At 33.9% G+C, this 17258-nt stretch overlaps 2 protein-coding genes across 3 annotated transcripts in view; one reads left to right on the forward strand and one right to left on the reverse strand.

Annotated features, from left to right (window-relative positions):
• LOC100370656 (biogenesis of lysosome-related organelles complex 1 subunit 1-like) overlaps positions 1-4071 on the reverse strand; it is a 34385-nt gene extending 30314 nt beyond the window's left edge. The window contains exon 1 of the mRNA XM_002734198.4: positions 3917-4071. Coding sequence (XP_002734244.1) covers positions 3917-3977 — 61 coding nt within the window. The 5' untranslated portion in view covers positions 3978-4071. The remainder of the gene's footprint in view (positions 1-3916) is intronic.
• Positions 4072-4309: 238 nt separating this feature from the next.
• Positions 4310-17258, forward strand: part of LOC100329034 (integrin alpha) — a 79545-nt gene continuing 66596 nt past the window's right edge. For both annotated transcript variants that reach the window (XM_006815776.3, XM_085501479.1), the window contains exon 1: positions 4310-4577. In XM_006815776.3, coding sequence (XP_006815839.1) covers positions 4375-4577 — 203 coding nt within the window. In that variant the 5' untranslated portion in view covers positions 4310-4374. The remainder of the gene's footprint in view (positions 4578-17258) is intronic.

A 17258-nucleotide genomic window follows, 5' to 3' on the forward strand; every position in this document is an offset into this window, starting at 1 on the left:
AAATGTACATTACGCTTCCTTTCTTGTAACTCTACGATCCAATGCATGCAGTTTGAACCTGATCGAATGTGAGCGAATATCATCCACACAGATTTCTTAAAAAAATGAACAGGAGAACTTTTTTTAGTGGATAGGATACTTACAGCCAAAACAAGGTCAGCTTGGGCGTTTAGTTGCGAGACATAACAAAAAAACGCAGCCAGTGATACATTTCGAAAATAAAAATACAAAATAAACTCAATCAGAGGCGTCGACCACGCGCATTGGAAATAAATATTACACATCGTGACACAGTCTCACCAGCCTCTTTCACTCCCCAACGCACTTATATTTAATACCTTGACAAAAACACAACAAGAAAAATGTAAATCAGGCTTGTAATTACTAGTAACTCAACTCGAACGCAATATTCATCACTGTAAAAGTGGATAAATTTGAACCAGCCAGCTCATGACCGGAGACGTCCAGTCGTCTTCGTCGAAAACTCGCCAATTCACCACAATCGTGGTGATGAACTGTTTAGCTGATTTTTTCAAAAGATCTTATGGATATTCAATTCATATTCATCCCAACTTATTTGAATATATCCTTTCGGGAATTTGAGACATTGTTCAAACGATCCTGTACAGGTTTATGTCTGATGTCAACTAATAATACGCAATTATCCAGGCAGTAATAGAAACTATTGCTGATACTAATCATGTTTTGTAAGCTGGGAAGTTGGATACTTGAACATGTAGTCCCCGGGCGTGTAGTACATGTGGATGAGAATAATCGTACTGTCACATGTTTTTGTCTTAGCCTTGTCTTTTTGTTTTAACCGTCACAGTCCGTTCATTGAATGTTTAGTTTGATAATAGATGAACATACATTGTATATTCATTGTGAGACTTTTGTTTTCAAGTTGTGTTAATACAAATATGACCCGCGTATGTGTGTGTGTGTGCGTGTGTGTGTGTGTGTGTGTGGGGGGGGGGGGAGGTGTCGATCTTCTTACATGTAGCAGTGAAACTGAAACGGGCACGTGAAAATTACAACTCAACCTCGATTTATTCTTCAATAGCATCACAGGGAGTTGGACAAACTTATGTATTTTCATAAATTATTAAATAATACATTGTTATATAACTTTTCTTTTACCCCCCCTTCCTGGTATCGATTTCAAGTAATCACTGATCTTTGTTTATACCACTCTTTCCTTTATCACAACTTTGTTACGCGCTAATGTTATATGCAAATTTTAACACGCGATGTAGACACGCCCTGTTATAGTAAAAATTAATGCTAGGTGTGCTTACTAGTAGTTTCCTGTAGGATTAGATGCATAAAATGAAATACGGAGAAAACATATGGCTATAAAATGATGATTCTAAGAAGTATACTGTCAATAAATGTGATATGAATAAACACAAACATACATTATACTATAAACCGTCAAAGGTTATATATAAAGATCCATAAAACGAATGAATCATGCCCACACATACTGATATTTCTGGAAATTACATAAATACATTGTGTGGTGATACTGAACAGCAAATGTTTATAACCACAGTGTCATCTATCGAGAACCTTGTGCAGCAAGCGAAATTTCACAGTTACAACTGCAACCCAGTTTATTTAGTTCATGGCGCAACTTATGAAAACCGGGGCATGCATTTCTATGCAGCGACCCGTCTACTAAATAGCAAATTACTAGTCAACTACAGAATTGGGTTTTGTCAATCGTCGGAATAAGCTACTTTGGCCAGTAATACATATGGGGGAATTTGACGGAGGAGATATTCACAGCAATCGAATCAAAACAAAATTGAAACTGTGAAACTACTTTGCGAGCGGAAGTCAACATTTACAAAAACCTTGAATACAGCATAACTATGATTACTGCAGATGTGATGCGAGGCATGGCTGGCGAAAAACTGTCGTGACACTGACGTGATTGCTATTGGCAATGAAACCCACAAATTCATTGCCAATGCAGTTGTTACCAACGAAGACATCTGATTTCGTAGCGTCATAAAATGAATGGCGCACTACAAATCAGCCGTACAAGTATATCGGCATCTTGACAATAACGGAGTGAACGTAAAAAAATCATGCCCATAACAGGAATATGTCTGTCAATAAGTACCTGAGATAAGAGAGGCCGGGGAATGAGAATCAGAATGATACATGGTTCAACTTTTACTAAAAAAAACAAACCATGATGGCACTACCAAGTCCGCTGAAAGGCCGGTTATTGACCGCGCAGGCGTGTCACAATCAACTCTGTAATAATTCCTCCTCACTTCAGTCATCACATTTGGAGAAGTAATATTCTCTAACCAACAGGCTCTGATGACCTCAGTTAGTTCCCTGGATGTTGGCGAAACGACCATTATTTAGAAATTCACGCTAACTTTTACAAAGGCCGCATCTTGAGCAATGCTTTATCGGAGGCGACCTGGGACTATGGATTGAATACTACATGTATAGCGGGGTCAGCTAATGTAGGTCAGGTAATGGAATGTTGAGGTAATCACAAGTCAAGCGAACCGAATGTTGAGGTAATCGCAAGTCAAGCGAACCGAATGTCGAGGTAATCGCAAGTCAAGCGAACTGAATATCAAGACATTTGGATGAGAAAATAACTGAATCTTATAACAATTGAATGTCAAGATAATGTCTAAATAACGACACAATTGTAACATTAAGAAAGAATGACAAAATAATATTGTAGCAATTACACAATAATGAAATAATTAAGAAATAAAGTTGAAATAATGAAACAATAGCAATACGATGCTGCAGTAATAACAGAATAATGGAATACATGTAAGCACAAAATAATGTTTAAATAAAGACCAAATAACCGAATAATGACCAAATAATAACCAAACAAGTTTCCAAATAAAGACCAAACAACTAAACAATGTTCAAATAATGACACCAAGCTAATTTTGGCGGTATTCTCACCCCATAGTAAACAACTGGGCGGAACATGCAAATTACAATTCCTGTGATGAATTGGTGCAATTTTTGGGATAGCCGAGCCGCGCTACAAAGTAATAGCATGTAAACTCCACATAAAAATTTGACATTTATCTGTGCACTTTATATGGTGTTTACCATACAATATCAGAATCTGTGCACTTTATATGGTGTTTACCATACAATATCAGAATCTGTGCACTTTATATGGTGTTTACCATACAATATCAGAATCTGTGCACTTTATATGGTGTTTACCATACAATATCAGAATCTGTGCACTTTATATGGTGTTTACCATACAATATCAGAATCTGTGCACTTTATATGGTGTTTACCATACAATATCAGAATCTGTGCACTTTATATGGTGTTTACCATACAATATCAGAAGTAAAAATTGTTTACATCATATATTACAACTGTGAATATATATACTGCATCAGGGCGGTGACATAATTATCATTATTATAACAAATACCAAATATTTGGAAAAACAATACGCCAGTATACATGTACTATATAATCTGTACCATTTCGAAGAGACTGTCCATGGCCATCACTATAGTCTATATTGGTGAGGCGACAGCCGAATAAACGAACCTTGTCTGGCGAAGATGGGTCTCTATGGAGAGTATGTAAAACAAATCATCCAAGAAGCGCCCTCTAGGGAGCACAATAACAGTTTCTGTTCAAGAATCTGTTGTTCCACATGTTAGCACTAAGACATTAGAACTGCACAAAATTAAAAAAATAGTTCGAAGTGTATATTCAATAAAGCTCAACTACAGTGTTCTGAGAAGATGAAACACGCATGGTTAGACTTGCTGATCGTTGACCAGCGAACAAAATGGATAAATAAACAGTACAGCAAACAAACATGGACGTCCGTTCATCCTAATGATCGCAAAAGGAAGTGCAAGACATTTTGTTAACCAAGGCTTACCTTGGATTTCTCGCCTAGCTGCCTGTTTGGCTTGGTGCTCTTTCAGTAACACTGACAACATCGTCTATATATGCTGTATACGGAATCTATACAATGTCATCGCCAAATTATTATCAACAACGATCATCGACCCCCACTCAGCTGTGAGTGACCGAATAACATTTTGTTCTTGAACATATACAAAGTAGTCCGTAGTCATTTTTCATATTTAATCCTTTAACGACTAAAACGTGTCATTATAATGACTTGAAATAATGTTTTGATAGGCTTCAGATTATACTAATACATATAACCAAAAATATATACTGATCATAGTGTGATTCAATTAAAAGTCAATCCGCGTGGAAAAAAGGCAAACCGGAAGTAAAGCCCAACCCGCTCCTACTCTCGTCGCTTGCGTGATTACCAGCGAAGAATTTCATAAATGTGTGTCAGTGTACACTTGCTGCTGTAGCAAAATGGCGAGGACTACAACTATTTTCAACTGGATTAACGTAGTTTGTCTCATAGTCTCATGCTTTCTATGTATGATTGACTGTTTCAACTTAGAAACCAGGCTTCCAATAGTAAAGGAATATATCGGAACACGCAACGATAGTTACTTTGGATTTTCAGTAGCACAGCATCAACGGACCCAACAAGACGGCAGCGTCGAAAACCTGTAAGTTGACCGGTGACTTGATGACTTCTTTTCTTTGCCTCTTGATCGAAGTATTCATTATACAAACAAACTCAACTCGTATATGGCGCGGATTTGCGGTCATATATTCTAAAAGCGATTTTTTTCTGGCAGTTTTCTGTCGCCAAACTACACCTGACAGCGCGGCGCGCGTTCAATTTTGATAATTAGTCGGTCAATGGGCCGTTTCTATTTCGCTGTCATTTTTTGTAAATATTATCCCTTATCCGATTGCTTTTAAACGGTAAACCGTGTGTGACGTTTGGCGAATTCCTTAAGTTTGGAACTGAACTTGAACTCTTCTTGCTATTTCTGTCGCGTGTCCTTTCTAAAAACATGGAAAGTTATAATAATTTATTTAATTAAAAGTTGGATTTTTAAGTGTTTGAAAATAAGTTAAAATGTTTCTCAACAGCAGTAGCAATCATGACAAAGAATATATGATCTATTTGTTTCTTCAGAAATTGGTAAAAAAATTATGAAATGTGAAACAAATGTATATATTTTATGTGTACTTGTAAACAAATGTGGTCACAAAGCCAGACTACATCATATGTAATTGTAGTTTGTCTAGACAACATAAGTTTACATTGTGCATGTAAAACGTCATAATAGTTCACACTTAATTGTGCCAATAATCTACCCTCATTAGAAGCCATGCATATGTATTCAGTATTTCCTGTCCAGACAGTGACATATACTTAAAGGTATTAGTATTTGAATTGTTCCTGGCAAGTTGAGGCTTGGCTGTACATTCACATTCGCAGGTCAGATTCTGTGACCTTTTTGTGTAAAGCTATTTCACTGAGATGGGAAGGTCACTGTCCTTGTGCTTTTCCGAATCTGATGACTCTGCAGCTAAAAACGCCAGGAAGTATTAGCTGAAACCAACGGGTGTAAGTTCATTCATGGTACAATATTATTCAGTGACATGAAGTGTGTTAGTTCCCTATAGGTAGTAATTAACAATGAATGTCCGAAATCTGTGTGTATAAAGTTGTAATACAATGCACAGTGTTTATGTAAAAAGGTCAGCAAGTCTTTCTGTGTAATCTATGTGCTGCCTACAGTTCATTTTGTTACAGCCAATCCTGGAATTGTTTGAATATTCAAAACCTGGAAACAATTACAACAATTCATGTTCATTTATTGCTACAGTAATGTACGCATTTGAGCTGATGGCCTATCATATAAAATAAATTTATTATTATTGTTAAAACATTTCCTGTCCCCTCATTTACATTCTGGAGCTCTGTTAGTTTGGGAGTAGTCATTATTGCTGCAGTGTACACTCTCAGCTACAAGCTCTGGTGTAGAGGATAATTTACATATTAGCAGTGAATTTTATTCTCTTTACACTTAGCATTATCGTTGACTGTTGTTTTACTGAAAATTCAAGCATGTAAAACTAAAGGCCATAGGGAAGAGCATATGGTCTATGGAAAAATACAGCTATTGGTTTGCACTCCAACCAGTTGCTTCTATTTTATCATTCACCTATATGACACATACATTTGTACATAAACTTCTCATAATGTCACAATGTTGCCACAGGTCATTGTGATGCAAATTAAGTTATTTTTTAAATACATTGAGCATCCGACCCTTCAAATATCTTCAATCGCCACATGTTTGTACCATATTTTTGAAAAGCGGTATTTACAACTTTGTGTTTCTTCTGACCTGCAGTGTTAGCACATACTTTAAATTTACTATATTTTTGAACTGTTGAACCTCTGGGTTAGATCGACCGGAAATCTCACTCATTATAAAAGTAAACGAAGCAGGTTTATTGAGACAAATGCATGTACCAGTCATTCTCGTGCATTAATTACAGATGATGTATTGTGGTCTTTTAGCAAGATACTCTAAAGTATTTTATTTCAGCTGGAAATTAAATTTCTCTGAAAAACATTTTGGCTGTTTTGTATGAAGATTATTTTCACCGACTTGTGATGAGTTGAATGTACAATATATAGGGAAAAAAATAATTCCATCGATTTATTCCTTCAGCGAAAATAGTGTAAATAAGGTACTTTAAATTAGATTGTATTCATGTACAATAAGTAAATTCACTAGGTTTGTTTGTAATGGTGTCTATGGTTATGTCATACAGTTATGTTGTGACAAATGCATTCTTAGTCATATCAACTTTGAGGTTTTCGTATCATTTCCTGAATTTTAGATAGCAGAACTGAATCTATATGTACCATACTACCTGTATCAAGATCACATCTGTAAGATCTATAGTTATGAGGTTGGTAAATTGTCAAAACAGCGTAGTGTAATCGCCTGACTTTGTGAATGTTTAATATAGTGCACCGTATTGCTGGAGATAAAATCACCTTTTACATTTGCTTCTTGTTTGAATTGCGGATTAGTACCTCATTTATTCTATGATGCGTGAATAGTTTCAGCACTTTAATACAATGCAGAGATCTACAATCTTTAGATAGAATGAATTTCTGTCAAGTAACTGACTACTGTTTCCTGAATTTGTGCTACACATGCTGGGACATGGTCACCATTGAATCCCCAAATAAAAAATATTGTAAATAATTTGCATGATAATGCAATGATTTGCATAATTTGTAGTTCTCTATTAAACCAACATTTTTAAAATCTACTCATCAAGATTACTTAAAATTAAATAAAAAAAAAACAATAAAGCAAGTATAATTGTTGCTGAATGCTGAACCAAATTTGTAAGCACACTTTTAAATCACAATGAATTTACCCACAACCAAAGCTTTTTAGAAATGTAAAAGGTGCTACCGGTAATCATTATTTTCTAGTTAAGCAAATTCATATTAATTTCACTGTCACTGCAGTAGTGAGTTAAAAAAAACAAAGAGTATTGTTTATTTTTCAAAATTAGGATACATGTATCATGTCTGGTGATATTGCATTTGTGAGTCATAGTGAACACCTTATACTCCTGCTCCATTAAGAATATTATATTGGGTTTAATGCAGCTTTTATCATTTAGACATTATTCAGTTGAAGTAAACGTGTACATTTAAAAAGACTCGCTGTCTAATAGCTTTTCTCTTGCTCACCTTTTTGCACTTAAAAGCTCATGTATGATAAGTTGAATACAAGCTGGTGTCACTGCTCTTTCTCATCGCTTTAAGAAAGAGCGGATTTCATTGCGTTGTAATAACAGTTATCCATACATGTGTTACGCAGCTGCGATGCCCACAGTGCATTGACTATTCAGTAGCCTGTTCCCTTCTCATTCCAATTTAACAAGTTGACTCAATCTACACAGGTTTGTAAAGCGCCTATTATGCCATGATATCTTTATCGTTTGAATGAGTCATAATATTTTGCTTCTGCCGCAATGTCAGACTCAAGCACCCTACAGTGCCACAGAGGAATATCCTTTTTGTGCGGCACTGTCAGCCTCAAGCATCAAACAGCACCACAAAGGAATATCCTTTTTGTTATTAATCGATATTAAAAACATCCATGTATTGTGAGTTTTTTTATTTTTTTATTTCACAAGTGACGTCATTTCAGGAATTAACGAGTGCACAGATCTCAATATAATTATTTCACTCGCTTGGAAGAGATTTGTCTCTCTTATCATTTGTTCTCTCATAGATTTGTTTTATTTGCGGCTTGTGAGTACAGCGTTATCTACGAATACATGGATTTCCCATTCTTCTTTAGCTGGTTTTTAAATAGATCTTATTCCTCTAACAATTCCCATCTTCCATTAAAAAGGTTGTATTGTGTGGTCAGAAAGTGATACCTTTTGGGCTGATCAAATACTATGTCATTATATTGATCTCATTGTCAGATAAATCTAATTCGGCATCTCGTCCATTGTTATTTATCATTCCATCTTTCTCGCATCCTTCGTACTCGCTCTACTGTTAGCTATGCAAGTCTTTTTAAATGGACAATTCCCTGGAGTCCCAAGTCTGAATTGTGCTTAAAAAAATGTTAAATTTGCTTGCGTGCGATAGCCATGAATTGTTAATGAGTTAAAGCAAGTGGCCGTGCTATCTTTCTGCTGTGTGAGTGCAAATCTCACAATCAAATGTGATGGTTGTGTGTTCGTATTGTCCCTCAATCAGCAGCATGAGTGTGCTTGAAGTGTAACCAGCATTTCTCCATGGCTGAATTAATACTAGTAGAGGTGGTTTTGAACTCTAGTGGTTATTCAGAGGCATATTAATATATGTAATTTATTTAATGTGATATAAACAATTTCAAGTCAACTATAAGAGGTAAATGACTCTTAGCAAATGTTTTTTTTCTTCTAAATTTTGTAATTTATCTCACTCAAATATTGACATTGACCTTAGACTTGAAAAATTACTAAAGATGTTAAATTTGTTATACTATTTGTATCTGTTCTCGGCAAACTGACAGAAATTATATCGAAGCATGTGAGGATATGAAAAAGGAAAATTGTTTTCTTGCCCAAAATAATTTATCTTTCGACTTGAAACAAACAAAAATATTTTGCACTACTATATTTTATTTTATTCATTATATCCATGTTGTTTTACTTTTGGTTGAATAGTTATAAATTCCAGTTGATACAGTAAATTGGTTTCATTTCATGCAACATATTTTCTTGAACTTGGCACGTCAGGGCGAAATTGTGAAATTTTCTAGTGGTCAACATTTCACCTGTTTTCTTCAAAAAAATTAAGGCAGAATGTCATCAACTGAATTCTCTTAAATCAAGGAATTTTAAACTGGGTTAAAGAATGAATGCTTTGCATTATATTAAGCATGTAAACATTTTGTAGAAAATGTATGCCTTGAAAGAAAACTGCAAGGTTCTCCTGCATTACTGAGTATTTGTTTTGAAACATTCTTGTCACCATGTGGTTGATATTCTTATTATCTTCTTACTTTTCAAATTCCAGAGGTCACTTTTTGTTTGGTCCATTGCAAAAAAAGGACCTTGAAACTGGTTGGCAAAAGCATTCTATAAATCGTTTAAATTTTATTGAAATTTTATTGAAATTTCACAATTTGGTTATTTTATGACAAAATTTCATGATTTTCTAAATTTGTTGAGTTGGTCTACCATACAATTAAAGTGATTCATAGTAGTCAAAGTTCAAAGTCATGCACTGAACAAATTCATGAAGTTATTCACTGTGTTGGAAATAATTGTTGTAATCCCCTAGTTTTCTGAACCAATTACCTCATCCTTTGGACTATTCTATTGTGTGCAAAGGGGTGATAAGATATCAAATTAAAGTATTCATCAGCCATGTAGACTTTTTTGGTAATTCCGACAATAATTACTTAAATAGTTTCATGAAGGTCACCCTTCCTCCCTTCTGTCCCCCTCTCATATGAAATGGTTTGTTCGTTTTTTGTGTTAGGGAACCCTAAAACTGCCATTAATCTAATCTTTGCTAATTGCAGCCTCGGGTAATCACGACTTACTGCTTTAATCCTTGTGTGGTTAAATCATGCTAGTGTTGGTGTACATTGCATTTGGCTGCAGGATATTTTCAGAAAGCTTTTGATCAAGTCTTGCAATATTTACAATCATGGATAACTATATACTGTCTTTTGACAGGTCCTGAAATTCACAGGTCACATAGGTCGTTGCCTAGGATACTCTAACCACAATATGTTAACAATCTCAGGATACATTTGTAATTAGTTTTAAAAGCTTTTTTTAGAAGTTTTGCCCTTGAAATTAGGTTCTTTTGGAACAGCCAAATTCAATCATTGTCAAGTCTTTCGAACAAATAATGTAAATAGTGTATGTCTTGTAATAAAAAAGATATATTTAATATTCATATTATTTTTCATATTGATTTAAATTTAGTGTTCAGAAAAAGAAACAAAACATTGGAAAACAAAAGGCAAATCCAAAATGTGCCTGAGACAATGTATTATACAAGTATTTAGTGAGTGTGTGCTAGATATTTGCTCAGTGCAGTGTTGATTAAGAATAGGGTATCTGACAATGTCTGGAATTGTGGGATTTTATGGAAAGTCACAAACTGAAGTACCCAGTAGTCTGCTTTGCTTGTATTGTATGTAACAATGGTTAATTGGTTTACTGGCAATAGTTTAAAATTAATTCAATTTTTAAATCTATAATAACTCAATTTCTTTTACCCCTTTACAGTAAAAATATAGATATTAGAATTTTAAAAAGGAAAAATTTATAAAAACTGCTTGTAGTTGTTCTGTTAGTACTGTGTGTGCTTTGAAAATGAAGTTTGTCTGTGTGCAAAGAATGTCATATTTGAATGAACCAACATATGCAAATGAAACTTTTGGTTTACAGTATGTGCAATTTTATTAAAAATGTATGATGGAAGATTTGGGATTTTTCACAAAATCCCGGATAGTTGAAGAACATAACTGATTAAAATGTATCTATGGCAGCTGCTCAATAAATCAAGCAGGAAAGATTTTCTTTTAAAATTCCTATCATTGTTACAATCAAGCCATAGAAACATTCTTAGACTATATATCACTTCCCTTGCTTGGCATTGTGACTGTTCTCTGATAATTAATCATCATAAAATACTCTTATATAGTCATACTAAGCTTCCTACATATGCCCCATGTTGTTAATGACACTATATTGAATGGTTTTTAGATGAATTTAGAACATTTAGACAGAATTTCTCACAAACAGGTGTTAATATTTGTTCTCATAGCCTGAGTTTCTATTAAAATGATGTAGCTCTCAAATTGTGATAATTTAAAAATAATCAACATCCTAAAAGTCAGTGGTTAAATACATGTACATGACTGTGTCACTGAAGACTTAATAACAAAACACGATGAAGCACAGACTAAGTAACATTATTATTGTAATCTTTCATGGCAGTTCTACAGCCTGCTTGCTAACCGGATTATTGATATGTATTGATGGCTATTGTTATTTTAGTATCATACATTTCATGAAATTTGAAACAGAATAAAACAGTAGTGTCTAGACAGACACTAACATATGGCAGATTGGCAGAAAAATACTATAACGTTCCAGTGGTATAAATGAAAAGTACAAATATAGGTACCACTACCTGTTAGTAATCCAGACTACTGAAAAGATTGTCAGATATCTAAAATATTCATGTATGCAAGCCTTAAGGTATCTGTATACATCAATATTTAAAAATCGCAGTGAAGAAAAAATATAAATCATAATCATATGACGAATTAATAATTGCTATCTTTCTTATTCATTTGGACAAGATATACATGTACATGTAAGTTTGATTTTTGTAATAGGATTATTTTCTTGAATGCAATGTGGGATTTTCTAGTTGTATATTTATGAACTTTTCTTCATTTATTGCTGGGATTATACATCCCTGTCATGAAAACCTTCAATAATATACATGATATGCCCTTCATTTGAATGTATAAATACATTATACATGAACATGGCCTTGCCTGCATCGCCATTTACACATATTAATATATTAAATATTAAATATTCCAGGTTTCTCTGTACATGAGTGCACACAACATTAAAAACTGTCATAGAATATTTCCTGTCACACTGATCATAGTGATAAGGACAGACTCTTTGTCATTAAACCAAATTGCTAGGTCCACTGCGGATGCTATTCTGAGAAGTTGTCTCCCTGGAATACGCTGACCCAAGACTTGAAACCAATTATAAATGATCTGTGTGCATAATTACATTTTGGAGAGAAAGAATGACTAATAATAATTGTCGTGCAATGCGATTGTTCAAATACTAATTCTGATTAATTCTGACATGCTGTTCCTTGGTGACATTCCAGTATCCCTGATGATCAATTATAAAACAGTTAAAACCAATTAAGTCAGCATATCTAGTAAGTTCCCCTCAAATCAACCTCTATCTGTAGCTAGAATGTTATTTTTGCAAATAGCAATTACTGTATGTAAAAACTTTTTGATTAGTTTCAGGGAAACAGTAGTATTCAACATGGTGTATGACTTGTATATACATGTATATAGTTATCTTAATTGCTTTACCATTTAATTGTGCATTTGGTATTCTTCAATTTCCATCAAAACCAAAAGATTTGCTCATGTACATTTTGTACAGTATGCTAATTTTTGTAATTAATGCACTACTAATAGACTTGTGTGTGGTTCCCAAAGTATCGTTGTTGGATTAATACATTGTGTTATGTATGGAATTCAAGTCATTGTACATTCCTTTCCGGTCAGCAGAAATAGGATTATTTCGCTATACCAGCGACCAGTTTTGTACCATACACATTGATTCTGTATTGTAAAATTTGAATGTTACTTTTCATCCAAAACCTGTTTCATTGTCCTTATGTTAACCTTAGTGCACTACTAATAGAGCAAATATGTTAATCAGTTCTATTTTATGTGGCTTCCTTGTGTGTGTTTCTTAGACATGTCTTGACCAATCACTTTTAAACACAAAGACAATATAGGATTATATGTATGATTCGTATAAATTTTCATTACCATTTAATAAGTACAAAATGTCTGGCTGACTAGTGGCCATTTTTGTCTTCAAATTTAAATACTATTACTTAAACATTCCTGAAGCTGTTTCTTGGAGATGGACAGGATGATTTCCTTCAAACTTCGTATGAGGATCGTGCATATTGAGTTACAGGTGTATGTCATATTCTTTTTTAGTTACAACAAAAATGGCCATCATTTTTTTCTGTGTCTATGCCAGTTCCTCGCTAATATACCACCTGATTCAGTTGAAAGTTTGCACACAAGTATACACTTAAAGATAATACCATAGGTTGAGTTATTTTGTGTGACTTTATCAAATTGACTGTCATTTTGTCTAAAATTCTAACATTGCACTCTATAATCATTTTATCGCAGATAAGCAGAGCTTTAGAATCGTACATACCTAATGGGTTACACGCACAGGTGCCTGCCATTTTAACAACCGTTTTTCTGAGATGGCCTGCATAATTTTGTCCAAATTTAGTACTTTGATTCCACATACCATACTCAATTTTGGTTGCATTTTGTAATGATTCAACCAAATATGTTGAGCCCAGTACAGCACATTGCCAGCAATGACCGATTGCATAACCATACTATTTACCTTGCCCGTACCATCAAAGATGGAAGGAAAAGGTATATTAAGGGAAAAATTTTGTCCGGCATTGTCGTCGTCGTCGTTGTTGTTGTTGTCGTTGTTAATAATTGTTATTGTGTGCATAATAACTTTACTAATTCTATTCCAAACTTTATCAAACTTGGTCACCTTATTCATCAGTATAAAGTCTTCCCTGAGTTTGAACAACAGATGTCCTGTATGAAAATATCATACAAAAATTGAGAAAATCTGATAAAATATTTTGACTGTTTCTACTTGACTGATCACTGGTGATACACATCAAAGGTCACTGATCTCAGTGGAAATATGCATTGTTGTATGTGTTCAATGAAGCAAATGATTTATTTTGTAATAATATCCTGTATAATGTATCTCAGAATCCCATACTGGGTTTCAAAACCAACTCATGGAGAGATTGCACAGTCTGATACACATTTGCAAACCTACCAATAAAATCTTTACAGAAAACAAGATGTCAGAAAATCAATATAAGCACTCCTATGAACTGGGTGCCTAACTTTGATCAAGATCTGAAGCTAATAGAAAAACTGTTTAGTTCAAAGTTATCAAATCAAAAACAATACATAAAAAATACATTAAAAGCAAAACATTTCATCCACATTTTAAAAAGAAAATTATTCTAAAATATATGTATTCTGTATTTGACAAACAGTTCATTCGACAAATGAAAACTCACAGGAATATGTTTCAGCTATTAGAACAGAATGATAGAGTTTTTACAATACTAGTTTAAAAACGCACTTCAAAGATTGCAGTGTTTGAAGATGTAGATTCTCAGGAGGCAACAGTACTGTTGACTTCTCCCTCCACTGGACACCAACTAACTATTTAAGTTGATTTGCATACAAAGCAGAGCTTGCAACATGATAGCTATTCATAAAGGGTGTTTTTTTACTTTTCATATAATACAGTAGTCACACAATGAGGCAGTTCATATTTGTCTCAGTGAATCATTAATTTTTGACAGACACCTGTACAAAATACTTGGACAAAAGCGAGCTAAGATTTTCTGTTATCTTGCATGTTTTATGAATCTATTCACGTCTAAATGCAGCACTTTTTGCAATGAGGCATTTGTGTTTATACTAAAATATCTGAATTACTTTGAATAAAGCTGGAAATTATGTCCCTTAAAATAATTAAACAAATAAGGCACAAATGTTTTTGTAAGATATTTACATCTTTAAAGGACATTCGGTAGACTGATTCCCCACAGCTAGAAACATTGTATCTTTTCGCAAGTTTTTCCCCACCCAGCCCACCCTTTTGTTTGTTTTTTTGCCAAGTTTTCGGGGAGCACCTTTAAGTTTTTTTCTTGACTTGTAACCATTGTTTTTTTTTAGTATTAGTGCTTTGACAGTTTTCTTTTGCTTAGTTTAACTTTATTTTAATTTAAGCTTGTGCTTGTTTTATTTAATTTTGATGGTTGTTATCGCTTTAACCCATTTCACTTGCTTTATCCAGGGGGACTTTAGTTTCATAGTGTTTTATAGTTTGTAGTTGTAGTTTGCCAGTACCCTCCCAAGGTCAGCTACCTCATTTGCATTTGTATTTGCTCATTTGCATATCAATGGGAGGGGCTGGGTTTTATAGCTTATAGTGTTGTAGTTAAATAAATTCTACCCCCTATTGGATCCAAGACACTTGTGTGTGTGTGTTTCTTTCTGACAATCCCTGCCCCTTGCTGCCTGCTATGGTCAAACTGAATTTAAATTGAAACAAACTATGATAAAGGGAATTATATTATATAACAAAGGGCAAGGTCACCAGAGTTCAACTATGTTTTGATGAAAGTACACCCACACTCTTGGCATTAAATGTAACACAGAGACTGTCCATTGTCAATGCTTGTTGAATACTAAAATGCATGCTGCACTTATGTGGTCTAAAAAACATGTATATAGGTATAAACATGATACAGTGGGTGTTGGGTATCACTGAATTATTGACCTGCCAATGTATTAAGCTCATGTACTGTGATATCATTTCTGTCAACCAGCAATTTGCATGTCTGATACAAAATGCCATGCATGGATCAGGACTACACTGTAGCTTTTGATGTGCTGTGACATTGTTGCCCATATGTTGTTTTGTTAAATGGGATTATTATACATACATGTATACATATACCGATACTTAATAACAACAACAGTAAACACTGTTTCCAACAAGTCACTATGTAGGCATGTAAGCAAGTGTGTCTTGCTAATGCTATAGACCTCAGAATTACACATAATGTTATGTAATGTATAAATTGCATAATAATGATATTAAAAAAACAATGTATACGAACAGGTCCTGATCTAATGCACTCTAAACGGTAAATGTGCTCATAAATGAATCCTTGATTTGCCCCTATTAAAAAATGACAATACCATACATGCATTCCGATCATTCCATATTTAAACTTTTTTTCAAGGGAGATAGTATAACTTAAAGATCACTATGGGGAAATACATTTATAATACTGTGGAATACTTTATTTTCGCTGGAATTAATTTTCGCTGAAAAGACTTTTTGGGCGTTTTGTATGGAATTTATTTTCACTGATTTTTGATGAGTTTAATGTGAAATATAGGAAAAAAAGTATATTCGCTGGATTTTATTTTCACGGAATCATCTCTTCAGCGAAAATAGCGAAAATAAATTCCAAGCGAAAATAAAGTATTCTACAGTATTTAGCATGTAGACTATTTATGCTAAATTTTGTGATATTATTTTTAATCAGAAACATGTTTGACATTACCCTTTTGTGAACACTTAGAAATTTATACATGTATGTGCATGTAGGCATTCAACTTTCTACTGTAAATGTACAGTATTACAGCCTGTCATATGTCGTCCAACATGTGAATGTAATGTAGGCGCTCTATTCTTGAATAGTGTGTGTGACTGCCATTGAGAACATCCTGAGAGAGGAAGTTGTTAAAAGTCAATCGTATGCTGTCCTTTTTTTTGCAATGGATTTTATAGAAGCGGTAATGAAATGGAACTGAGAAAAGAAATTACCTGTTCTACTTTATAAAGAAAATGAGTACAAATCATGAATAAAAGCAGCTTTTGGTGAAGTATAAATCTTTTGGACACGATGATGAATCAATCTTATATGGAATGAAAATTCTCTCATTTATCAGTAATTCGATTGACTTGCCATCCGCCTGCTTTCCATCTTATTTCACTACTTAATGCAATAAAGCATATCTAATATCATCAAATACTGCCGATAAGTATAATAGAGTATGACTGGCTGCTTTACACAATGCCATCTAATTTGATAAACGCACCACTGTTTTTGGCCTCAATATTTTAATGTCTTTTTCATTTCATTGTGTTTCTGTCTTTATTCTTCCTATCAATTTCTTCCCGAAAGTAATTTATACATGTACATGATATTTTGTTGCTAAGCACTTTAGAGTAATTTAATTTAATAGTGGATCTCACATATGAACTTGAAGTGATCAAAATCTAAAGCTAATGAGTGTTTTTTTTTTTTACTGACTGGTGTCATTATGCAGTGTATTCATCTATTTCAGCGTCTAACATATCTGAAGTTATGACACGCTCTGTAATGTAACAAA

Source organism: Saccoglossus kowalevskii, chromosome 7, assembly GCF_978046115.1.
Source record: "Saccoglossus kowalevskii chromosome 7, keSacKowa6.1, whole genome shotgun sequence".
Taxonomy (NCBI): domain Eukaryota; kingdom Metazoa; phylum Hemichordata; class Enteropneusta; family Harrimaniidae; genus Saccoglossus; species Saccoglossus kowalevskii.